Below are 27,406 nucleotides of genomic sequence, written 5' to 3'. Positions count from 1 at the left end.
TTAGTCGAATGAAGGATTTGGATAAGGTGATCTCTCAGGATCTATCTCGTCCTAAAACTTTATGAGAGTGTAAAACATGGTGACAAGGGGCATGTTTGACATATTTATAAGAACAAAAATGTTTATGTCAATGGATGTAAGTAATTACCAGCTTGGGAGAGCTAGCACTTCATTTCAAAAATAGTCTAAGTAAAATAGCACTTTTCATATTCTCATCTACAAATCTTGAAAGGATATTCGAATTAGAGTTGAAGAAGATGATCTCATCACTACCCATCCCTGGATCTCATTTCCTGGGGGGTTGAATGGTCCCAGTCTCTGGGACATAGGGTGCATGTTAGCATGCTTTCTGTGTGTGTATGCAGACCTGTTTGTTGAGCAAATGTCAGGAAGATTATGTTGTTTGAAAATGGTATATTCAACATTAGTCATAACAATTTGATTAAAAATTTCAAATATCATTAAGGGAGATATGTGGCTCACCAAAAAAAAAAAAAGGGACAAGTAGCCAAATGCTGAGAAACACATATGTAAGAACTTGCAATCTGAAATTTGAAGACAGAATTACAAGTGTATTTGACTACTTTCATGCATTTCATTCTAGATTAATATTTCTTTTAAAGCATTCATCCCTGTGTGGTGAGTTGCTTTTCAAACTTTCTTCTTTGTACCCTTTTGTGTTTTCCAAACTTTCTAGCATGGAAATGGTGATCTCTAGCTTTTATAATGAGAAAACAAACAATACATGTTATTTCACCATTTGAATCTCAACCAGAAATCTAACTAGGCTAGCCTTGGCCTCAATTAGTCCAAATTATATTAATCAGCAAGCTGTAAAGCTTAGCTTCTAGTTAACATTATTTTCTGATTAACTGAGGGTTAATTGGAAAATATTGCCTGATAAAAGTCATTTCACAATGTGCTAGCCCACAATGTCCAGCCCAGAATACAGCTGGATATTGCTTTGATCATCAAGGCTCCTGTGATATCTCGGTAATCCTCCTGAGCATAGGAGTCACAGATCTGCTAGGAGAATCAGTGTCCTGTTGCAGATAAAAGACTCCTGAGCCTCCAATGCTACTCTCATACCAACCTGCTCTCTGCTGTTTATTGCCTGTCACTTCTCTGCTCTGTTCAGTTTTTTCATACAAATGAGTGGGTTTGACAAGTTGACATCTAAGGGACATCTCAGCCATAGCAAGCTGCATCAGAAGACAAAATTCAATTCAGTTGAACGATCACTTAAAATTTGCTCAGTAAATATTTACTATTTATTATTGCCAAGGACGATTCTAGGTATTTAGGATACAACAGTGAATGAAACAAAGATTCTTTCCCTCCTGAAGCTTGTATTCTAGGAAGGGAAATAGGAAATAAACGTAAGCTTAAAAAAATAAGCAAATTATATAATGCAGTGTGTTAGACAGTGAGAAATACTGTTTGCTATGTTACAAACCACTCCAAATTTTAACAACATGAAACAACCAATCTCTTGCATTCATTGATTCTGTGGAATCTGTGCAGGGTACAACAGGGACAACCTGTTTCTTCTACACAGTATCCAGAGCCTTGGCTAGGAAGTCTCCAAGGCTAGGGGCTGGAATCATCTGAACATGTCTTCACTCACATGTCTAGTGACTGATGCAGGCTTTCAACTGGGATTGTCCATTGGAAGACCTACACATGGCCTCTTCAGTGGCCTGGGCTTCTTCACAGCATAGTAGCCTTGGGATAGTTGGACAATATTTCCATGGTGGCTCAGAGGTCCATAGGTGAGCTCCCCAGATAACAAGGTGAAAAGTGCATCACCTTTGTGACCCAAACTTGGGTATCACACTGCATGATTCCTACCACGTACTATTGGTTGTAAGCAGGTAAAAACTCCCCACTTTCTAGGAGAGGGGAATTTGACTCTATCCCTTGATGAGGAGGAGGGGCAGTTGCCAGATTCTAGAGGAGCATGCAGAGCAAGAAATATTGGGGGAAAAAAAATCCCAGCACTTTCGGAGGCTGAGGCAGGTGGATCACCTGAGGTCAGGAGTTCAAGACCAGCCTTGCCGACATGGTAAAACCCCTTCTCTACTACAAATACAAAAATTAGCCAGGCGTCATGGTGGGTGCCTGTAACCCTAGGTACTCTGGAGGCTGAGGCAGGAGAATCACTTGAACCCAGGAGGCACAGGTTGCAGTGAGCTGACATCGTGCCACTATACTCCAGCCTGTGGGACAGAGTGAGACTCCATCTCCAAAAAAAAAAGAAAAAGAAAAAGAAAATCTTTGGATAATAATACAGTCTGCCACAAGTACCATGGAAAAAGAAAGAATAGAGCAAGGAAGGGAGATTTGCTCCAGGGACATGAAGTAGAGGAGGTTCCAATAGTAAAAAGGATAAAAGGGTAGTCCTTAATTAGAAGATGAAACTTGAATATAGACATGGTGGAAGATATCTGGAGGAAGAGAGTTCCAGATCCAGAGAGTAATATATCTGGCATGTACAAGCAGTTGCAAAGAGGCCAGGGTGGCAGAGGCAGAGTGAGCAAGGGATAAGAGTAATAGGAGATTCGACTGGAGAAATAAAGAGGGACCTGACCATGCTATGCATTACAAGCCATTATAAGGACTTTGGCTTTTACTCTGACTGAAATGGAAAGCCACTGCAGAGCTTTGAGACGACAAGTGCTAATGATCTGACCTTACTTCCTTGTAGCTACTGTGTTGAGAATGGAACTTAGGAAGGCAAGGGTGAAAGCAAGTTAAGAGGACATTGCAGTAACCCAGGTGAGAGACAATGATGACTCAGGGCATGGCAGAGGAGGTGGTGAGACATGGTTGGATTCTGAATATATTTAAAAGATGGAGCCAACAGCATTTCCTAACATGGTATATGTTACAAAAGGAATTAAGGGTAACTCCAAGGCTGTTGTTTGTGCCACTGGTAGGATGGAGCTGCCTCTAATGGAAATGGGGATGCTCAAGTAAAGCAGAGCTGGAACAATCAGCAGTTTCATGTTAAATTGAGTTTGCAATGTCCATTAGACATATTAGTGTCTCCATGTGGCAAGAAGGTAGTTGGATCTATGAAGCTGGAATTTGATAAAGAAGCCTGGGCTGGAGAGAAACCTTTGAGAGTTATTGGCCTATAGATAATTAAAGCCACAAGACTGGGTGAGGTCACCAAGCAAGTGAGTATAGACAGAGACAAGGACCTAGGACCAGGCCTTTCAGAATTTCAACTTTAAGATATGGGAGCATTTTCCAGGGGACAGACACTGTACTAGGCTCTGGGAACTGAAATACAGCCCTTGCCTGCTAGGGAACGTAGAGCCTATTCTTAGAGACAAAAAATGCCACCATAGAGGTATATTCAGAGCTATGAGAATCCTTGGGGGTGGGATGCATTAACCCAGTCTAAAGGTAAGTAGCCAGTGGCTTTCTGGAAGACATAAAGCCTAAACCAAAGCTTGAGAAGTAGGAAGAACCAAATTAAAGAAGGGAAGGGCATTCCAGGCAGAGCGGCTAGCATAAGCTATGGCACAGGAGTGGGCACTGCAGGTTGAGTGAGGGGAACCAGAAACGGTTTGGGAGGAAGCATGGAGGGAGATGGGGCTGAATTTGTCAATAGGGGCCAGGATGAAGAAAAAGATGAGTATTTGTTACGCTAATGAGTTTGGATTGTAATCAAGAAGCCACTGGAGCCATCGAAGAGAGCAGGACTTTTTAAAGTAGATTTGCATTTTAGATCTTGTAGAGATCAGAGCAGGGACAACAGAGGCAGGTAGGCGGCTGGAACAGTAATTCAAGGAAAATATGGGGCTGCCCAAACCAGGAGACTGGGCCCAGAGCCCAGACAAGCCTACGCACTTTCTCTGCATGTAGAGCCATAAAATCAGCTTGTTCTCATTGGCATGAAAACTTGAGTCTCTCAATATATATTTTAAGTTCAATTATTTGAAATAATATATGAACTGTCTTGAATTGAGAGTCAAAAAGCCTAGAATCAAGTCCTATAACCTTCATTAAGTATTCAGGTGACCTTAGGCAAGTCACTCTCCTCTGGGCCTCCATTACCACATTTATGCAGTGGGAGCAAAGGGGTTTGTCAAAGTGATCCAAATAACCCTTCTGTCACTGATATTCTGGGAGTCTAAATAAGAACCAATCAGCCGAGCCAGCTGGGCCTCCCTCCCACTGATGGTCGCGTGGGACCTCACTATCCAGGGCTACCACTTCCATGGTTATGTCTCAAGTTCTAAAAACCGCAATTGGTCAAGGACCTTGGACTCCTAGGAGCTCAAGGAGGCCCAAGGCAAATTAACTTCACCTGCCAGATAAATCTGAGCCTCAGTCAGAGGCCTTCAATTTGGGTTGCGCATTAGAATTACCTGGGGAAGTTTTAAAAAACACCAATGCTCAGGCCACATTTCAGATCAGTTTCACTGGGGGTGGGATGTATACTTCAGTGTACAGCCACATTTCAGAATCACTGGGGATGGGATATATACTTAAGTGTTTTCTAAGCCCTCCGGTTGATGGGAATATACTTTTAAAGCTGAGAGCCACTAAGAAAACCCATGGAGTCCCCGGCATGTCCCCACAGACCCATCCCCTGGCATGCTCTGCCAACCCTCAGGTCTACTCCTGCTAATGAAAGGGCATGTGATTCTGAACCATATACCCTTCCTATTAAAGTCAAGAGCATGTGATTCTGAACCACAGCATCCTGCCTCCTCCCCAGCCTGCTTCCCCCCAGCTCCAGTTCTCCCACCTTCCCCTGTTACACAGCAAAACCCTAAGCATCACAGCAAAATATAAGAGATGTGGGCTGGAGAGCTGAGTTGTCTGTGTCCCATGTAACCCCTGCCATGGTAGTCAGAAGAGCAGCAGGTTTAGGGAAGATAAGGGAGAATCGGAAGAGGTGACTTTTTGATGGAGAGAAGGAAGAAGCACGTTCATCCCAGTTCAGTCCAGACAGACTGTCGTCATAATGAATGGAACCAGCCCAGTAGGGCAACCAGAAGGTACTGGTTATTACAGCTCCATTAAGACTATTTAAAGCAACAAGGAACAGCTGTGAGGAATATGATGCAGCCTAATGAAGAGCAAACATTTGTTCATTTTCCAGCTCAGGACGGACACGCCATATGTATGGCTTTTGTGGGGAAGGCCTGTGTTGCCATCTTGTTCTTAGTTATCTGTGGGTGATGGGGTGATGGCAGGCAGGCAGCTTTTGAATGGGGTATAACTATAGAGATGGAAATTTCAAGTCACCCCAGGTGCTCCCTTCTCTGCTCAGAGCCCCCTGAGCAGTGTCCAAGGACACCTCTGCTTCTCCCACAAGGTTTGCTCTCCTCAGTTGGTAACAGAGTGACAGAATATCCCACCACAGGCAACTCCAGAAAGGTTCTGGTTCAGCTCCTCAGTTTGCAGATGAGCATGGTTCTAGGGAGGGGCATGAGGAATTACTGGCCCATGCCCAAATCATGAATGGGAAATCCATGGGGTTCTTCAACTCTGGGAACTCATAATGACCAAAACAGGAATACCTGGGCTCCACCTGCTTGTTTCACTCCACTCCACCCCACCTCCAAATTGAAAAAAGACAATAGGCCATTACAGGGAGTGGCCAAAAGCCATCAGTGACCCATGTGGTTTCAAACTTGGGAGTTTTCCAGCAGGAAAGAGCTCACATGGAAGAGACTATTACCAAGGTTATGATCATGGAAGAGTTACCAAGGATCTTGGAGGGATCTAGGATCTTGGAAGAGTTACCAAGGTTATGATCATGGCCCCTGGCAGTCTGCCTCTTCACTGTAGCTGGCTGCAAGTGTACAGAAGAGTTGCTGGCCTAGAGTCAGCCACCCAGAAGCTCATGCATGACCATGGAGACACGTGTAGGCAGCTGGAAGTCTGTAGCCTGAAGTGAGTTATGGGGATCCCCAAGATTGTAGGCTTACAGCTGGGAGGAATAGAGGTACCCTCGTGTGAGATTCCCCATTAAGGGAAAAGGGAAGAGACTCAGTCTTTCCCTTTTAGCCTATTTTTATTGTTCTACTTACAATATTGTTTCTAACAGAGCACATGGTGGGTTTTTTGTGTATTTAATACAGGATCTCCCCCAACCAAGTGAGCAATTTTCAGGTGGTACTATAGAAAAATCCTTTGACCAAGAGTCAAAACCTGGTTCTCAATCTGCTCCTGAGACTCTGGGTGGTCTTGGGCAAGACTCTTCCCTCTCTGGGTCTCATTTTCATCTGTGAAATGTTTGACTACAGGCTTAGCATGAAATTCTAAAGGCTGATAGTATATGCTTCTATTTTATGAACACTAATCTGGCCAGAAACACTGATTGAGTATTGTGCACCTAACACTGGGCACTGGAGGTAGAAAGCTAAATAAAGAAAATAAAGATGCTACTTTAAAGAAAGCTCATGGTCTTGCCACACCATGTAATGATGTAACAGAACTTTAATTCAAATGCTTTGGAGACACACTTGTTTTTTGTCACTTCTTGTTGCCAAAAGCTATCAGAAGTTTCAGAAAAGATAAGACTCTGAGTTAGAGAAAAGTAGAAGAAGATGGGTAGAGGAGAAGGTTGTGTACAAGAGGGAACTACATGTGCAAAGCTTGGAAGCAAAAAATGAAACGATTAAAATGCTGTAGCCAATTTTTTTAGGAGAAACAAAGATGCCTGCCTATAAAAGGAGAAATGAAACTAGTTGGGGAGATTTAATAGGAATCTTACACCCGTTGCACAGTTTTCTTGAAAAGAGTTACTAAGGTTATGATCATGGCCCCTGGCAGTCTGCCTCTTCACCATAGCTGGCTGCAAGTTTAGAGGAGAGTTGCTGGTCTGGAGTCAGCCACCCGGAAGCTCATGCATGACCATGGAGACGCGTGTAGACAGCTGGAAGTCTGTAGCCTGAAGTGAGTTATGGGGATCCCCAAGATTGTAGACTCACAGCTGGGAGGAATAGAGGTACCCTCACGTGAGATTTCCCATTAAGCTATAGACTTCTTGAAGGCAGGGAATTTGTCATCTAAAGGAGAACTCGTAGCTTTAATTGGGCCTTTTAAAGAGTGTTTTGTGAGTCTACATGCAGACATGCACTCAACTTCTCTGCCTTGATCAAAGCTCCTGTCACAGACAAATACTCCCATCTTGCTGCAATCTGATTTTCTACTTAGCTTCACCAGCAGAACTCATAAATTACTGTCTATTTAGTGACATGGTATGCAATAATATTTGCTCTCCTGATGCCACTCTGAGTAGACATCATTAGTCATCCTCTCCTGCCTTCTCTGTCCACATTTATAATCCCTAAGTCTTATGCTTTTCAGCACAGAAGATGGAATTTGTTGAAAGCTTGGCCTCTGCCAAGGCCACCACTAACTCCTACAGCACCTTAGAGTGAAATAGCAAAAGGTGCACCTGTCTCAAGATATTTGACTGTCACCTTCCAGAAAATGTTCATAATAAATATGGAAACCCTAAAATTTCTGCCGTATGCATCGTGCTTCCATAAATGCAATGCTCTTGGATTGTGCACAACCTGCAGAGCTGTGATTCCCTTGTCACCCACAAGCTGACCATCGACATCAGTAAATGTGTTAACTGAACCCGTGGACCGCAATAGAGACCAGACCTTAGGCTCCCAACAGATTATGAAACGTTCCCATTCCCTAAATGCTATTTTACCTATACCTAGAGGGACCAGCTTATCCCAATTTTCCCAAAACAGTCCCAGTTTTAAAACTGAAAGTCCTACATCCTGGGAATCCCTTTGGTCTGAGACAAACCAGAATAGATGTTTCAGAGAGTTCCCATCTTTGCCCTTGTAAGAAAAAAGAAACTGGATGTTTCTACCATTGTGAAAGACAGTGTGGCGATTCCTGAAGGATCTAGAACGAGAAATACCATTTGACCCAGCAATCCCATTACTGGGTATATACCCAAAGCATTATAAATAATTCTACTATAAAGACATATACATACATATGTTTACTGCAGCACTATTTACAATAGCAAAGACTTGGAACCAACCCAAATGCCCATCAATGATAGACTGGATAAAGGAAATGTGGCACATATATACCATGGAATACTATGCAGCCGTAGAAAAGAATGAGTTCATGTCCTTTGCAGGGACATGGATGAAGCTGGAAACCATCATTCTCAGCAAACTAACACAAGAACAGAAAACCGAACACCACATGTTCTCATAAGTGGGAGCTGAACAATGAGAACACATGGACATGGGAATATGACACCCGGGGCCTGTCGGGGGGTGGGGGTGGGGACAAAGGAAGGGAGAGCATTAGGGCAAATACCTAATGTATGCGGGGCTTAAAACCTAGATGATAGGTTGATTGATAGGTGTAGCAAACCACCATGGCACATGTATACCTATGTAACAAACCTGCACATTCTGCACATGTATCCCAGAACTTACTTAAAGTAAAATTAAAAAAAAAAAAATCCTTGATGTTTTTGACTGAAGATGGCAAGAGAATGATTTCTACAAGTGGACCAAAAAGGCTCAATATTATATCCCTGGGAAAGAGGATATGGAAGATGGAAGATTCTGGGCACCTACTGTGTACCAGACATTGTGTCAGGTGCTATGGGTATTGTCTCAGGTAGTCACTAATCATCACAAAATTCCGTGGGGTGTGTTATTTTCCATTTTTTAAAATTTACATACTATAAAATTAGTTTTGGGAGAGTGTACAGTTTTATGAGTTTTAATAAATAGAGTCGTATAAACACCAACACAATGAGGACACATGAGAATTTCATCAACCAAAAAGTTACCTTGTGTTACTTCTGTATAGTTAAATCCTTCCCCACCCATAACCTTCAGGATGTATTATTGACTCTTTTCAGAAACGTTTATTGACACTCGAAGTGGTGAACTTATTTGCAGTAAAAATATTCAAACATTTTAGTCTGTCTGCCTTTGGCAAAGCTCTGCCTTTTCCCTGACTCGTATACACAGTTAATGTGCAAGTGTATTTCTTGACAAGACGAATGAAGGAAAGACCCAGGTAAAATGGTGCCTCCTTGCTGAAGACTCTCCAGAGTCTTCCCTGCACCAGGAGAGTACAGTGCTGGGCAGGGGTGTGGGGAAATCCTGGCAGGCTGGACTGAACATGGAGGCGGCAAGCCCTCAGCTGTGCCCTGGAGCATTGGCCAGGAACTGCCTCATCAGCGATCCCTGGGCCTGGTTTTGCTGCACCCTAGGGCATAACATATCCAATTATCTCCAGGGATATAGTCAAGCAAAGGAGAGTGAAGGGGGGCATTGCAAATGACAGAATCTGCTGAGGATAAGGAGGTAAATGGGTAAATGAAATGGGCTGGCATGCCCTTAGCCTTGAATTGGGAGTGAGCTGCTCTAGGAAGCTTTGTGTTTTGACATCTTACTGTTTTAGGCATAACTCAGAAAGGCTTAGGTGCAAAGAAGAGTGTCTAAAGAAGGATGGCAAGCTTCTGTTGGTTTGGCTCAGTAGAGCCAGGTAGAAGAAAAAATCAGCCACACAGGCATCAGGGATCATTCTCAGTTCTAGCAGAAAATTAACGTACTAAGTGGGACATTGAGGTAGGTTTCATAGTCCTATGGACTGAGTCAGCACAGCGGAACACAAGAAGTCTGTGACTTGTGGTCATGTGGTCTGAGCCTCCCACGGGCTCAGCTCTGTGGATAGGAGGGTGGGTTGCACTCACAGGGAGAGTTAGTCTGGGGCAGGTACCAGATGATAATTTTATTCTAAAATCTATAAAGCCAATCATCAAGGATAAAGAAGGTTCCACTGACAAGCACTGTCTGCCATTTATCATGATGCTGGCACTGGCTCAGCCTCCCCCTCTCAAAAAGTTTCTGGGTCAGGCGCGGTGGCTCACGCCTGTAATCCCAACACTTTGGGAGGCTGAGGCGGGTGGATTACCTGAGGTCAGGAGTTCGAGACCAGCTTGACCAACATGGAGAAACCCCGTCTCTATTAAAAATACAAAAATTAGCCGGGTGTGGTGGCACAGGACCGTAATCCCAGCTACTCAGGAGGCTGAGGCAGGAGAATCACTTGAACCCAGGAGGCAGAGGTTGCGGCGAGCCGAGATCATGCCATTGCACTCCAGCCTGGGCAACAAGAGGGAAATTCCATCATCTCAAAAAAAAAAAAAAAAATCCAAGACATTCCCATTGAATTATAATAAAACTCACGTTCTTGCCCTTGGTCCACAAGACCTTGATTGAACACCCTGCCCCAACCCCAAGCCAAATCCACATTATCTGTCATCCTCCTCTTACTCTCTCTGCTCTGGAGAGCCTCCCTTTCTAGAGGCTCTAGAACACAAAAAGCTCATTCCATCCCAGGGCCTCCACACTTGCTGTTCCCTCTGAATGGAACATTCTTTTCCCCAGCTCTTGCCAAAGCTGGCATCTGCTTATCATTTAGTTTTTAGCTGAAATGTATTGGCCAGAGATCAGCAGGGACACACCTCCTGGAGGTGAACAAGTTGGGTTTATCACTTGCTGCAATGAAGTGAATGCATACCTGGAAGTGTGCATTCCTGTGGAACATTTCAGGAAGAGGATGTTAGGAAGGACTCAGAATGTGGCTGTGTTTGCTGATTTGAAAGAGGCCCTAAGGAAGTGAGGCTTTGTTTTAGGTTGGATACACTGGGAAGTGGTATGATTGGATATCTTAATACATCTTACCTATAAGAAGGGAAGATCAGATAGAGGCTAGAGCTGTAATTGGCAAAGAATCAGGTCGCTCATATTAACCAGAATGGGGGGTGTTTGGTCATTTTTTTGGCTTGGACAATGTTCATATCTTTGTCTGCATCCAGATACAACTTGCTTTTGTCTTGTTCCATCGTGGCCTCAGAGCGGCCTTGCCTGTGGTTGGTCTTCCATGCAATTGTCCATGTTCAGCAGGAGAGCACCAAGGCCCACCTGTGAGTGCCGGGTCAGCTCCCAGAATTCAGGGGCTGCTTTTCTCCCTCTCAGATCTCCCCTTTTCAGAGTTCTGTCCACACCAGCCTATCTAGTCCCTTGCCCAGGTCCCTGTCTATCCCAGCACCTGGCATCCAGATGGTCGCTGGGGAAGGAAGGAAGTGAGCGAGGGAGGGAGTGGGGACAGACTCAATGTATATTCTTGGGCAAGTCATTTCCTGTCTGTCTCGGGACCTCACTTTGCTGATCTATAAAATGAGTCAATAATTTTCTCAAAAGATCCTTCCAAATCTGACTTTTGAGGATTCTATAAATACCACGGCGCAGCTCTCCAGGGATAAGGACATCCCCAAATACATCTTTTGAACTAAAAAAAAAAAAAAAAAAAAAAATGACTGCCTTGGAAAAGCAACACTGTTGAAGAGTAGGAAACATTTCCACGCTCAGAGAGGAATGTAAAAATAGGGCCCAGCACTCTCAGGAGAAGAGAATGAGAAAAGGAAAGCGGAGATTGATAATGGATGAATATAATGAGATGGCAATTTTGGTTTCAAAAGAATGTGATTAGCACCTAATGACTGCCACCATTCCCTGGTCAATCTACTGTAACTAGCCACTAATGGAAAAATAATGCCCTCGGCTTGCTCACTTTGAAGATGGAAATGAGTCTCTCTTTCATACTTTCCCCCCTCATATTTTTTTTTTCCTTCAAGAGATTATCCCTTATTAGATTGTAGCTCCCTAAAAAGGGAAATGGATGTGTGATCAAAGTCTGCCAATTACGGGGTCATTACCACTCCCTCCCAGAGGCTCTATTAGGCATCCCTCGTCTGCTTTTATCAACATCGTCACAGCCCCCAGGCCCACTCGGTCCCCTTCAGCCACCACTAAGGGAGACAGAGGCTCCCAGGACCATGACAGGGCCTGCGTGGTTTCCTACGAAGTGCCACTTACTTATCAAAACGGTTTTGTTCGGTTTAGAATTGTCGAGGGATAGGTGCATGCTGGGGTGTCTCCTGGAAGGCATGGTGTTTGTTGATGGTGAGAGGACCCCAAACTGCCATTCAAGGATTCTGGGAGTGAACGGAAGAGACTTTCATGAAATCTCTGCAGGATGTCACAGGACAGAGAAAGGGCACACATTTATTCTGTGGGGCCCCATGAGATGGCATGGGCAAAGTACAGTGAGGTTGAGTAAAGAAAAAACTCTGGTGAGTCTGTCCAAAAGTGAGGCCAAAAGTTGGAGAAGTGATGAGCTATCTGTCATGGAGGGTATCCAAGTGATAGATGCTATGGATCTGCTTATCAGCTGCTTGGAAGGCCATTGTGGATGGGAATACCACTAGGCAATTTTCAAGGTCACTGACACCTCTAAGATCCCAGGATATTTGCCCTCTGAAAGCACAGAAGGCACCTCATTCACTAATTATTTCACTCATTCATTCATCCTAAATAGGTCTTTCAAGCACATCTGAAGTATAGAGCCAGCATCGGGTTCTGGAGATACAGTCGTGACAAAGATGCTACCCTTTCCTTGAAGAAGCCTATGGCCAAGTTGAGAAACAGAGTTAAATTATTAGATGCAAAGAAGTCCATCTAATAATAGAAGTAACTGGCTTTACCTGGGGATGCAGTGGGGTGAGGGAGAGTGAACAGAGAAGATTCCACAAAGAAGATACTTACGCCGGGTTTTGAAGGATATGTAGGAGTTTGTCAGACGGACTCAGGTGGAAGGGAATTTCAGGCAAAGGGAACAGCATGTGAAAAGTCTTATAAATTCTAAACACCTTATAACTGGTAATATAGATATAAGAGCAAGAAGTGATGCTGCAGGGGCATTTGGGGTGAAGTCATTAAGGATGTAGCACTAAAGAGTTTGAAATTTATCCCGAAGGCAATGGCAAGAGGAATCACTGGGTCCTATTCACATTTTAGAAAGATCTTTCTGATTACAGTGGAGAATGGATTGGAGGGGACAAACCCAAAACAAAAGAAACCAATGAGGAGACTCATGGGAAAATATTTTAAAGTCACTATTTGCAAAAATTATGGCTGCATAGTAGCATCAGCTGGGGAGTTTTAAACACTACCAACGCCTATGTCCCACCCCAGAGAGTCTGACTTCATTGGTCTTGAGAAGGACCTTGGCTTTGGGACTTGTAAAGCCTGCCCAGGTGATTCTAATGTGCAGTCATAAAGAGAACTTAAGCTAATGGTAGCCCAAACCCTGGCACATGGCAAGTACTCAACACAATTATTTTTTCAAAAAATTAGTATGAAAACAGTCATGCGATCCTGCTTTTGGCTTCACCCCACTTTCAGGGGGACATGTTTGGTTGAACAATTGGCTTTTATCGCAGAGGGTTTCAGGTACAAAATCCACCCTCAATAGATCAGCTTCGACATCCAGAAATCCAGTGCTACCACTGAGAGCAGCAACCTCCCTTCACATACAGAGAACAGACCTGGCAAGTTACCTGGAGGAGGTGGAGTTACCTGGCTGGGATAGAGGAGGAGGCTAGGGCTGGAATCTGAGTTCTAAGAGTTACCTGCAGTAGCTAGAAGCATCTTCCACCTAGAGATGGCCTAAACTGGTGGCAAGATGGATGCAAGGTTTGGTAGAATGAGGAGCAAGAAGAGAAATAGGAAAAGGAGAAGAAGGAGAAAGAACAAGAGGAGAAAAGTGAGAGATGAGCCCCACATTTGTAAAATGAGCACTTACCTATCCTTATAACATTTTTGCCATAGCCAGATTTAGGTCAGAGATTGGTGCCCAAAACCTAGCACCTGTTTTGCTTCTCTTCCAGGATGTTTGCCTAAGGGCGTTGGACACAGAAAGAACAAAATTATGACCCATTAATAGCTAGGAAGGCACTTTATTACCCCAATCTAAAACCTAAGAAAGGCTAAGTTGTTGAACATGGCTCAGCCTGAGAAGCCCAGGCAAGGAACTCCTTCCTGTGCCCTCTAATGAATCTGAAGTTGCTAGGTAGCAGAATGAGCACTAATTCCACCCACTCAGCCACTGCATAGATGAGGATCATAGTCATGCTTCTAGAATAAAGGTCAGCAAGCTATAGCCATAGGCTAAATCCAGCCCAACATCCATCTATCTATCTATGTATCTATCTATCTATCTATGTATCTATCTATCTATCTATCTATCTATCTATCTATGAGACAAAGTCTCACTGTCACCGAGGCTGGAGTACAGTGGCGTGATCTCGGCTCACTGCAACCTCCACCTCCTGGGTTCAAGCGATTCTTCTGCCTCAGCTTCCTGAGTAGCTGAGAGTACAGGCCTGTGTCACCATGCCCAGCTAATTTTTGTATTTTTAGTACAGATGGGGTTTCACCATGTTGGCCAGGCTGGTCTTGAACTCCTGACCTCTTGATCCACCCACCTTGGCATCCCAAAGTGCTGGGATTACAGGCGTGAGCCACTGCGTCCGGCCGCAACACCTATTTTTGTAAATAAAGATGTATTGGAACATAGCCATGACCATTTGTTTGCTTTTTATCTGTGACTGTTTTCACTCTACAACAGTAGAGTTGAGTATGAGTTGTTGCAACAGAGACTACACAACTAACAAAGCCCAAACTTCTTTCTAGTTTGCCCATTACAGAAAAAGCATTCCAACTCCAACTCTAGGAAAAGACCCAGGTTGACTTAACACTTGAGAGACCAGATGCAAGAAAGGTGGAACCGTGCATGAGCACTGGCCTGTTAAGAACCTGCCAATAAAACAGGGCTTATTGAGGGACTGAATTTCTGATCAACCTGGTTCAGGTTCCTCCTTGCTTAGGATGGACCTAGTAAGGAATAGGCAAAGTAAGGCAAAGTAAGGATGGGCAACGGCAAGGCTGGTGTATTAAAATGAATGGTGGGTTCTCCTCCTGCACTGCTGACAGAGAGCTGTGTAGACTGAAGGTGTTACAAATTCAGTCTCAGAAGCAATGAAAGGGCATGTTTCAGGATGTTCAGCCTATTCTACTAAATTTAGGGTAGACAGAGTAATCAAAACATGGTCTGATAATCATGCTTCTGCAGCTTTTCTATAGCTGTTCCCACTCCCTTAACTGCCCGTCCTCCCTGTCTATGAAATAACTGACTGCACCCTTCCCTGTATTTCCATACCACTTGACTCATAACTCTTGTAAATTGTCTCACATGTTTGTTGACTTGTCTGTCTTATCGGTGGTTGCCATCCTCTTAAACTGATTGATGACCTCTATCTCCTCCCTGTCCCTAAGCTCTGGGTGTCCATGTCCAACTTCCTATTCAACATCAGCTTGGATGTCTAATGGACATCTCAAACGTGGCTGCCATTTTTGTCATTTTGAACATGTTTTTTAAAAAGTGCGCAGTATTCAATGCTAGGCACTCTGCTAAGCACTTTATGTACCCAAAACACAACACTTAATTCTTACCTCCCCAATCCTGTTTCTAACCCAGGCTTCTCCATCTCAATAAATAACATCTCTCACCCCTCAGTTCTTCAAACTAATGATCTAAGGGTCAGCCTTCATTCCTCTCCTTCCTTCACAGTCAGCATCTATGGCAGATGGTGCCCTGCACACATCCACTCTACACTCACTGTTCCCATGCATGCCCACCTGATGGCTTCCTCCTGTAAGCACCTATGACTTTTTGCCTGAGGGCTTCTTCAAGACAGAAGAATATGCACACTCTGCCCACAGAGCATGGAAGAAATGCTGGGGAGTTTCCAAGAGTTGTCCTCAACCAATACTGGATGCGAATTGATCAATGACTACCCCAACTTTGCGCCAACCCCGTGGTGGGATAACTCTAAGGCTTGAGATGTGCCCATTGGATTAAGCCCCAGTTGCCCACAGTGGTAACCTGCTCATTGATGTGCCTTATATTGACTTCATTCCCTTGATTGTGCCACTTCCACATTCTCCCACCCAAACTCCCTGGGATTGCCTCCCAAACAAACTACTTGTGCCTGACTTGTTATCTCTGAGTCTGCTTCCGAGGCAACCCAAGTCAACAACATTCAACTGAACATCCTGCAAATAATCACTTCTCATATGTCCACCACCACCACCACGGTCTAAGAGTCCAAGGTACCATCATGTGTTGCCTGGAGTACTGCCACAACTTCCTTTTTTTTGAAACGGAGTCTCGCTCTGTCGCCCAGGCTGGAGTGCAGTAGCGTGCTCTCGGCTCACTGCCAGCTCTGCTTCCCGGGTTCACGCCATTCTCCTGCCTCAGCCTCCCAAGTACCTAGGACTACAGGCACCTGCCACCATGCCCAGCTAATTTTTTTGTACTTTTAGTAGAGACGGGTTTTCACCGTGTTAAGCCAGGATGGTCTTGATCTCCTGACCTCATGATCCACTCGCCTCGGCCTCCCAAAGTGCTGGGATTACAGGCTTGAGCCACCGCGCCCGGCCACTGCCACAACTTTCTAGCAGATCTCCCTGCTTCCTCCAAGGCCCTCCCAGAGCCTGTGTTCCATACATGAGCCAGATGGTACTTTGTAATACATGAATCAGATGATTCCCCTGCCCAAAACCCTCTGATGGTTTTTCATCACACTTAGAATAATGCCCAGTTCATTAACCAGTAATAGCAATGTCTTATATAATCTGGACTTCCCCATCCACTCTAGATGCTTCCATCACTACTTCCCTCTTCACATCACTCCAGTCCTTGAATATGATCATTTGGTTGCTGCCTGACCATCGTTGCACCTGCTGTTCCCTCTGCCTGAAAAGCACTTTCTACTTTTCTTGGTGTGACTGGCTCTTTCATATTAAGGAATTACAGTATCATGAAGGAATTACAGTATCTATCATTAATGAAGACCCCTTATCTGCAGTTTTGCTTTTCATGGTTTCAGCTACCCAAGGTCAATCGCAGTCAAAAAATATTAAGATATTTAGAGAGAGAGAGAAAGACTGCATTTATATAACTTGTAGTATATTGTTGTCATTCTATTTTATTATTGTTCTTAATCTCTTGCTATGCCTAATTTATAAATTGAACTTTATCATAGGTATGTACGTATAAGAAAAAACATAGTATGTATAGGGTTCGGTAATATCCATGGTTTCAGGAGTCCCCACTGGGGGGTCTTCGAATAAATCCTCCAAGGATAAGGGAGGACTACTTTAACTTAAATGTTACCTTCTTGGAGAAGCCCTCCCAGAGTGTATAATCTGAAATAATTCTCATTCCTCATCACTGTCCCTTTATCCTGCTTTATTTTCATCATAGCATTTTTCATATCTAAAATTACACATGTACTTTTTTATTTGCTACATTTCCTAGTTGACTGGAAGCTCAAGGGGAACTTGTCTGTTTCTCTGTATCCCTAGTACCTAAAACAGTGCCCAGCCCATGTTAGGGGCTCAATAAGTATCTGTTGAGTGTATGAATGAATAATTCAATGAATGGACAAGCGATTCCCCTACTGGGCTAGATTGTGAACTCATGACACAGAAGACATCAATAACATTGGAAACAATGAACAAGAGAATAGGTCCATGGACAGACCAAAATCCGCTCCCCAGGCCCCATCCAAGGACATCTATCCCTTTCCACTAGGAGTCCCATCGCAGTGGGTCTTACTTCCCCCTATTGGTTCATCTCCACTTCCATAGAGCTCCTATCTCAGGCCACTCTAACCACTCTGTCCTTGCTTTTTAGGCCTTACCAGAGGGGCAGACAGCTTCGTGGGACACAGCCAAGGAGGATGAAAACCGCAATAAGAATCGATATGGGAACATCATATCCTGTAGGTGCCCTTCTGGGAGCTCCTAAGTTTCAGGTGTTGAGGATGCAGGGGAAAAGAGGCTATTACTATTATTTACCTGGAATTTGTTATCAAATAATCTTTGATGTCTCTAGCTTTGTATCTACATGCCAAGATGGAAGCTTTATTTAGGCCTTATTGTCATCCCTAGACTGGATGACAGAGCATGGCTGATCTCAGCTAGAGGGAGCAGGCAGGGAGCTGGGTCAGGGCAGAGCAGAACCATGAAGCCTCTTGGGGAAGAACCTCTGAAGGCTGGGTCTCACCGAGCATTGCCTGCTCAATTCCTCAGGTCGGGGAGGAAGCCCAGCCAAAAGGGCTGACATACAGAAGACCCCACAGCTGGACAAAGAGATGAGCTCTGTGTTCCCAGAAGCTCCTCTAATTCAAAGGAGGACTTTGGCAGCAACCTGGGGTGAGGAGCATGGGCCCCAGCCTGTGAGGGAGGGGCTAGGAGCACCCGGGCAAGAGAATGATGCTCCTCCAAGAAGGTGGAGTCACACTGGCTGATGCTCGGAAGTAAAGGCTGATGCTCAGAAGAAGCCAGTAACTCTGGCATACACCTGGGGCTTGGGGTATGCCCAGCTCAGGCCCCACAGGAGCCCGGGGCTACTCCTATAGTATGAGAGACAGAGCTTAGGGCAACACAGATTCTACCTGTCCCCACTATAGTAGGGCAGGGGCTCTGAGGTGAGGGGCTGCCCTCAGGTCTGCATCAGTGCACCTCGGGAGGTAGTGAGCCTGCAGGAGAAGGCATGTTATGCAGAGCTAAGGAAGGACATTGCCTTTGCTCAACAATGAGCTTTACCTTTCCTGTAGGCACCCCCAGTGAGTGACTCATTGATGAAGTCAGGGGTGCAGAGTAGTTAGCGCCCTCGGGAGTCAAACTGCCCAGGTTTCTATCCCAACTGTAAGGCCCTGGGAAAGTTACTTGACCTCTGTAAACTTTTGATTCCTCCCCTTTACGATGATGAAGATAATAGGAGGAGCATTTAAAGGTACATAAAACTCTTGCTACAGTGCCTGGCACCATTACTCTTAGCCACAGGGGTACTTGCTTGAGGTCACTGATGAGCAGCATGGATCTATCATTCCACCTTATTTTATTAACCAGGATTCACTGGGTACTCAGGACATGTCCTGTGGGGACACAGAATAAGGCAGGTTGGTTGGGGAGAGGTGGGCATGATCAGATGTCTATTTTGGAAGGATCACTAGGGCAGCAGATATGGAAGGTATACTTGATTGGGAAGGGCTGGTAGCAGAGGGATCAGTCAGCAGACTACTGCAATAGTCTCACCAAAGGATGATGGGGCCTGAACAAACAGTGACAATAACTTGTGTGTGACAGGTGCATGGTATTCAGTTCTGGGGGATGAGGAAGAGAGAGACTGCCACAGAACTGAATGTCATGCATAGGTAACGCACAAGTATTGTCACTGCCAAATATTGGTAGGTACAGCCTTCAAAGTAAAATAAATACAGAGAAGACAAAGTTATCGCGTACAAAATGCTAAGCATGTATTCTAATTAGAACCGGAGTCTACAACAGCCTTTGACTCAGTGTAACCAACCTGGACCTTTTGACATCTCACCAGTGGTGTGGGGAACATCCCTTGGTCTCAGCTCACAGAGTAACCCAGTTCATCCAAAAGAAAAAAAAAAAAAGGATCCTGAATGACAAATTATTTCTAGCACAATTCGGAGTTTTGTTTTGTTTTGTTTTGTTTTAACTGTCTAGACATTGCCTAAGAAAAAACTTGGAGGAAGAAAGAGTAAGATACAGGCAGATTGTAAAGGAAGAAAAAGGCAGAAGTTTTAGCTTAGCTGTTTCCTGTGCTGATTTAGGAATGGGCTATGAATGGTACAACTAATCAGAAAACATTTATAATTTCTCTCTTGGAAGATGATAATTCAGACAGCAAGATTTCTTGCAAGTGAATGTTGAGAAGTGATATTCAAACAGTCAGCAAACATGTATTAAGACTTATGACATGTGGGCCTTCTCTAAGCAGGCCCTGTGATGGGCACTGGGAGGTGGAGCTCCTCCTCCTGGGGAGCCCCCACTCCGCCACAGGGAGCTGCTTGCCGTGTCTGGTCCCCAGCATTCTCTGCTCTTGCACTGTGGATACTGTACCCTAAAATATACAGTCAGTTATCTGATAAAGCCTATGCCTGAGGCTCTGAGCTTGTTTCACCCTAGCCCTGCCCTGCCTGCATCTCTTAAACTGAGGACTTTCTCCAAAGCTGGGAAAGGATCCCCTGCCCAGGCACAGGCAGCCTGCCAATCCTGAAGGGTTAATACCCCCAGGAGAAGCCCTCCACCACGAAATACTCCAACTTCTTCACCGTTCCCCTGAAGTTCCTTCCGGAGTTCCCACAGGGATGAGGATGCAGCTACCTGCAGTCCTAATGGGCTTGAAAACTCACCCTTAATAAGCTGCCTTCTCTTCCCTGTCGTACATCCCTTCTTTCCTACTGGTATTCCTGTCTCCTCCTACATAAACTGCTTGGACTAAAATCTCTGTCTTAGATCTACTTCTGAGGAACCCAAATGGAGACAGAGAGAACTGAAGCACCTTGACGATACCACCTTGATGGGTTTAAATAAACCAGAATCTCCTTTCTAATTTAAGAGTCAATCATTCTGCAAGAGATCAGGGCAAGAGCAGATCTGCATTCAGTGCTGAAAGAAGACAGTGCTGAGGTAACCAGTGAATTCAGAAAGCAGCGCAAGACATAAAGGAGAATCAAGAAAAAAAGGGAAATGGAAAAAAAACAACCTGGAATTGAAATGGGATATGTAAAAAAGAAACAGCCCCAAGGAATGGAAAGTGTTCCTGCCCTTGTATGCGTCCCTCCCAAAGGCAAAGCCTGCCGCGGCTTGATAAATAGAAATATTCTTGGCCCAAGAAGAAAACTGGCTGTGATTAGCATCTTAAGGAACCCAGAGCACTGTGAGGCTGGAGTGGAGGACAAAGGCCCAGGCCAGGGAGAACAGAAAAGATTAAAGGGGACAAGTAGGAGGGAGGGCACTGCCTACAAATGAAACAACGAGAGACCTTGGCAAAATATCCTCTTTCTTCCAAGTGATTCTATTTAGAATTTAGTAATAGAGACAGTGGGGTTTCTAGGGAGTGTAAATGGAAAGGAAGTGAAAGGGAAGGAAATGAATGGGTAAAATAAGAACAAAGAGACCTTTGCTTCCAAGTAACTCTAGGGCAGAGACTGTTGGCAAGGGGAAATTCAAGAATCCCAAAGCATTCTCCATGTAAAGTTTTAGAGGTGCTTCCTAGACTGGCAGGAAGGTGCTGACACTGAGAAGCTGAAGTGATCACAGGGGTTGCAAATGTCACAAAATTAGGCCCCCTTCTGGGATCAGTTCTTTATAAAGGTGTAATCTAGATGTAAAAAGACGACAAGGGATAGTGCAGTACCTAAATTCCATCCTCAGACCACGAAGGATTCGGTAGGGAGGGGTTACCAGGACCCAAAGAGAGATGACCTGACCAGAGGTGGGTGCGACCTTTGGTGGCAAGGCAGCCACCCGTGGTGACCCCACCAAGGGGTGCTGGAGGAGTAAGTACCTCCATCACACTCTCCTCCCTCCACTCAATCTTCTGCCTGTGCTTTCCATTGGCTGAGCCCAACCAGAATCCAGAGAACAGGGGATCTGTTGACCTAATCCAGCGGTTCTCAAAGTATAATGTCTACAGCAGTGGCATGATTAGCGTTACCTGGGAACTCATTAGAGGTGCTAATTCTTGGGCTCCACCCCAGACTTACTGAATCAGTAAGTCTGATTCAGTAAGAAATTTCAGTAAGAAATTCTGAGGACAGAGTCTAGCAATCTGTATTTCTAAAAGCCCTCTAGGTGATGGTGATGCATGTGCAACTTTGAGAATGTCCAATCTTGGCCATAGCAATCAGCCTCCTGGATTAGAGAGCCAGATGAAGTGGAGAGGGGGTCTGCGGGCACACAGGATATCAGCACATTTTCTGAGACTTATCTTCTCCCAATCTAGGAAAAGCCACTGGGCTCAGGTGTATTGGGGTCTTAGACATGAGGTCTGGAGGGCCCAGGTTTTCATCCCAGTTCTGTTGTTTACCTTCAGCACCATCACTTCACCTCGCCCACCTTCAGGTTCTCACCCGTCAGATGGCTCTAGGGCAGCTCTCAGGATGGAGAGGCCAAATTGAGCTGAATGATTATTAAATCTGAATCTTGTGTGGCCCCTTAAGTCACAGACTTTTAAGTCTGGATGAGTTAGTGTAGCCTTTTTGAGTTCACAGGCAAGAAGAGATAGCCCAGAGATGGACTGTGCCCTGCCCAAGGGCACACAGCAAGTCTGTAGAACAGCCATGACCAGAGCTGTGGTCTCTTGCCTGCCAGGGTGGCACATATTCCTTACCAAAGAGTCCTCTCTGCATCAAGTCACATCCATGTTCTTGGGGGAGAATGTGTTGCTAAGGCCCAACTTCAGAGCAGATGAGCTCTTCAGAGAGGCCCATCTTTTCCAGGAGGTGGGGCTATGGAGTGCAGAGAAGACCCTCACTCCTAGTGAGGAACTCAGGTTCAAAACAAAACCCAGAGGCCTTTTTTCACAGCAGGTTTCTCTGCTGATTCCTGGGGAGACAGAGCTGGGGGTGACAGAGTGGGTGACTTGTTCAATGCTCCTGACTCTCAGCCTCCATTCTTCTTCACTATCTCTGAGGGTAGCCATTGCCTGGGTCCTACAGATGCCTTGTGGTGCAGAAACCATTGGTACCCTGCCATATCCCCAAACACTCACTACTTGCATGTGTGCTAGTGCTAATTCAAATTGCCAGCACCTTTGCTTCTTTTCCTAAGGTCTTTTTCTGGCCACTTGAGCCTTCTCTGCCTTCTTGCAGGGCAGACCCAAAGAGCCAGAATATTAAATGTCCCCAGAACCTGTCCTCAATTAATGACTGATGGAAGTGGGTATATACATACCCCAACTCCCTCTCTGCTTAGCTAGAATGACTCCCAGGCTCCTCAGCCGAATTAAGCCTCAACTTGCTACAATGGCAACTTGCTGAATGACACACCCCTATTAGATTTCTTCTTTCTCTGTCTCACTTCCCACTCCCCTCCTGGTGTTTCCTGGGATCACCCCCCACACCAACTACTTGCATCCAAATACATATCTCATGTTCTTCTTTTGAAGAAATCCAAATAAGAAACCTCCCTCCCTTCCTTCAGAAAGGCCCCTCAGTGGGGCAGTGCCTGGATGGCATCCTTAGGACACAGGTGGTCCTCTCTTGGTGCTTGCCCCTCTCAACTCCAGTCCCCTTCAGTCCCTCAAAGGTTGCATCTACTGGAGCAGCTCCTCCCAGGACCCCACAAAGGGGAGTTTTCCAATTTCAGCCAGCATGGATCTGGCAGGACAAGGAGGTATACAGAATGTCGGGCGGTCTCTGCATCATGCCCAAGCCAGCCTCTCTTGATAATGGTAATTTAATCAAGATTGAATGTGCAGACCTTTAGCTTCAATGAGGTACCCAGGCAGTCTCAGCAGAATTACCTGCCTCCTCCTTATCCACTTTTGCAAGATGATGGCATTAACATTTCCAATACTTGTAGAAAATGGTTTTTCAGCTCCACAATTCATTGTAATGAGTCAAATCTCTTTTCTCTGAAAAAAAAAAAATGCACTGTTCTTTACCCTCTGTAGTGCCCAGAAGACAGGAAGAAAGAATATCAAGTATCCAAATAATATTCTTTCCCCAGCCCCACCTCTTTGAAGTGATTCTCTCTTTAAGTGGATGTGGGTTGAGATGACAGGTTTACTGGGCTATCTTTGATGATGGAGGGAGAAAGGAGGAGTTGTGGTTTGTTCTGAGAGTTAGAATTGTATGAAAGAGGAAAGTGAACCCTCTCTCTGGGGTGGGCATAAGACCTTAGTGGGATGAGGACCAATGTTAGAGACTGAGAACTTGGAGGAAAGTGGAAGCTGGAGAAGTGTGGCATAGAAGGGTATGAAGGTCATGGATCTCAGCGTTCCAGGAGGAGTGAGGACCCTACAACTCTCTAAAGAAGCCCTCATCCCTATACCTTCTCCTGAGTTATTAAACTTTTTGGAGCCTTGAATTTCTCATTCATGAAATGGGATGATGATATAGACCTCACAGGGTTACTATGAGAATCAAATGGCATGGCATCCCCATGGCATTTGATAAGTGCCTGGAACATCTTACACTTTCCACACAGCTAAATTTCTGTATCCCACCACCTGGCACAAGGTGAGTCTCTAGTCTTATGGCCCATTTCCAGTAAGATCTTCTGGTCTTTCCCAAGACAGATTGAAGTGAATAACCAGAACACCTCTATGCTAAATCACTAAACATTGGTCTGTATACTCAAACCTGAACATGTATCAGAATCACCTGGAGGGCATATTGAAATGCATATTTCTGGGCCCCACCCCACAGTTTCTGATTCAGTGAGTCTTGGCTGGGACCCAAGAATTTCCATTTCAAACAAGTTCCCAGGTGCTGCTGATGCCATTGGCCCAGGTCTAGAATAAAAACAAAACTGAATTTATATAGTTGTGTTAATTTCTTACAACATACCAGGTGGGTTCATATTTTACATCTTTTAATCCTTGCAGCAAGTCTGCACAGATATATACGATTTGGAAGTTATAGCTGGGTAAATAAAGGCTCAGGGGAGGTGGTAACCTGCCCCAGGTGATATGGTTAGGGTGTGACAAGCCTCAGGTCTGCCTTCAGACCCCACCCAATCCATAACCTCCCTTCTGCTAAAGGCAAGAATTGGCTGCCAGTCTTTGGAAGGGGTAGGCTGGGTCTACAGGTGTCATGAGGGGTCAGCTATGAGGAGAGGAAGAATTTGAGCCCAGGATCCAGGCGCAACTGCCAGCTTGGATGGAGGTGTTCTTTGAATATGCAAAGGCCCTGTGGTCGGAGTGAACACAGTGCATTTGAGCAACTGAAAGAAGACCACAGTTATCAGAGCAGTATGTGAAGCTGGAGAGAGAAGTAGGTCCCAAACCATCAGATCATGCAAGACATTGCGGGGTGTGCTAGGCTTTGTCCTCTGTCAGTGGTGTTCGGTAGCTGATTCATACCAGCTTGCAAAAGCAGATTGTTAAATTTTCAGGAATTTTGTGAGGTGGTTGATGCTATGTTGGCAGCTTGAAATCAGTCATGGTGGGAGTATTTATATCACAGAAATCAGCAGACATTACTGATCATGGCCTTTTTTTCCCACAGGGAGCTGTATGTTAAACATTTACCAGCATACTACTGGTCTTTGACCTCAAGCAAGGAACAGCAGATTGATTGCAAACTGAGTGATGATGTTCCCCCTAGACTTGTGTTAAAGGGAGCTCTTTGAATTTATGTGTCTTGGTACCATGTCTCCCTTCTACCTTCTGCCACCAGCTCCCTCCTCACCACAGCCAGCTCTTGCCCATCTCTCACCTCAACTGAGAGCCGGGGGAGCCAGGCACCTGCACCTTCCTCTCGCCTCATTGAGGAGTTTGCTTCTCCTCCACATGACTCTTCTTAACTCCTCTCCTTGTCTTGAATATCAAACAAGGAGTACCAAATTAGCTGTTTTTCAAGCTTGCAAAATGTAGATAGAGCATAATGAACATTCTGGGCTGCTTGTAAATTACCTCGTATAAACGCCTTCACATCGCCTGCCACGCCATCTTTCTCCATGTGCATGTGGGTAAACACAATTTTTTATCCTTCTAATTATATAAAGTTAGAAGAAGAAGGGGACACAGAATAATATTAGCATCTCCCAAAAGGAATAAATAAACCATGAGGACACTGCCACTCCTTGCAATGCCTTTCTGGTGGACCTACAGCTGAATTCCACCCTTTAGTGAACACACACAATAGTTCTTTGCCTCTGCAGATAGATGGATCTGTATTTGGTACAGAGGGCAAGTGGAGAGCACCAAGTTTCTAAGTATCTCAGCTATTAGCTCACTGCCTGCCTCATATTCAGCCCTGAAACCATCATTTATTAAGCACCTGCTGTGTACCAGGCATTGTCCTAGCATTTTTCTTTAGAGCAGTTTTAGGTTTACAGAAAAGTTGAGCAGAAAGTACATCATTCCCATGTACTCCCTCCCACCTACATACTGTTTCCCCTATTATTAACATCTTGCATTAGTGTGGTACATTCATTACAATTAACTAATATTGATTTATTATTATTAGCTAAAGTCCATAGTTTATTCAGGTTTGCTTTTTATGTTGTACAGTTCTATAGGATTTGACAAATGTACAATGACATACGTCTACTATTGCACTATTGTATAGAATAGTTTCACTGCCTTAAACATCCTCTATGCTTCACCTATTCATCCTTCCCTCCTCCCAAGCCCCTGGAATATACTGATCTTTTTCCTGTGTCTAGAGTTTTATCTTTTTCCAGAATGTCATATAGTCAGAATCATACAGTATGTAGCCTTCTCAGATTGGCTTCTTTCACTTAGCAATATTCATTTAAGTTTCCTCCATGTCTGTTGTGGCTTGATAACTCATTTCTGCTTCTCACTGAACCATATGCCATTGTGTGGGTATCTAATGAATGCTCCTTGATTTACAGTGAGGTCGTATCCCCATAAACCCATAAGTTTAAAATATCATAAAAGTCAAAAATGCATTTAATATACCTAACCTGCCAAACGTCATAGCTTAGCCTAGCCTACGTTAAACATGCTCAGAACACTTATATTAGCCTATAGTTGGGCAAAATCATCTAATACAAAGTGCATTTTATAATAAAGTGTAGAATACGTCAGGGAGTTGATTGAACACTGTACCAAAAATTAAAAACAGAATGGTTATATGTGTACTCAAATTAAGGTTTCTACTGAATGCATGTTGCTTTGGAACTATCATAAAGTCAAAAAATCCTAAGTCTAATCATCCCAAGTGAGGGACCGTCTGCACCACAATTTGTTTATCCATTCACCTATTGAAGGACATATTGGTTGCCTCCAAGTTTTTGCAGTTTTAAGTAAAGCTGCTATAAACATCCATGTGCAGGTTTTCCTGTGGACATAAGTTTTCACCTCATTTGGGTAAATACCAAGAAGTGCAATTGCTGGATATAGTATGGTAAGTGTGTGTTTAGTTTTGCAAGAAACTGTCAAACTGTCTTCCAAAGTGGCTGTACCATTTTGCATTCCCACCAGCAATGAATGACAGGTCTTGCTGTGCCACATCCTCCCCAGCCTGTGGTGTTGTCAGTGTTTTGGATTTTGGCCATCCTAATATGTATGTAGTGGTATCTTGTTTTAATTTGCAATTTCTTAATAACACATGATGTTAAGCATCTTTTCATATGCTTATTTGCCATCTGTATATTTTCCTTGATTAGGTGTCTGTTCAGATCTTTCTCCCATTTTTCAATCAGGTCATTTGCTTTCTTACTGAGTTTTAAGAGTTCGTTGTGTATTTTTGATACAAGTGCTTTCTGAGATACGTGTTTGGCAAATATTTTCTCCCAGTCTGTGGCTTATCCTCTCATTTCTTAATGTGCTAGCACTTTTCACACCTATGTTTTCTCATTTAATCCTCTCATGCCATATAGTATTGGCTCCATTTTGCTAAGGAAACCAAAGCTAAGAGAGATCAATTGACTTGCTAGGTGATGGA

General features: G+C 44.4%; 1 protein-coding gene across 12 annotated transcripts in view; it reads left to right on the top strand.

Moving 5' to 3' along the window:
* The window catches only part of PTPRT (protein tyrosine phosphatase receptor type T), a 1,135,643-nt gene that overhangs the window by 1,056,597 nt on the left and 51,640 nt on the right, over nucleotides 1-27,406 (top strand). For all 12 annotated transcript variants that reach the window (XM_054467368.1, XM_054467370.1, XM_063659593.1 and 9 more), the window contains one exon: nucleotides 17,638-17,725. In XM_054467368.1, the coding sequence (XP_054323343.1) occupies nucleotides 17,638-17,725 (88 nt within the window). The remainder of the gene's footprint in view (nucleotides 1-17,637; nucleotides 17,726-27,406) is intronic.

This window comes from Pongo pygmaeus, chromosome 21 (assembly GCF_028885625.2).
Source record: "Pongo pygmaeus isolate AG05252 chromosome 21, NHGRI_mPonPyg2-v2.0_pri, whole genome shotgun sequence".
Classification (NCBI taxonomy): domain Eukaryota; kingdom Metazoa; phylum Chordata; class Mammalia; order Primates; family Hominidae; genus Pongo; species Pongo pygmaeus.
This window is presented reverse-complemented; position numbering and strand designations above follow the sequence as displayed.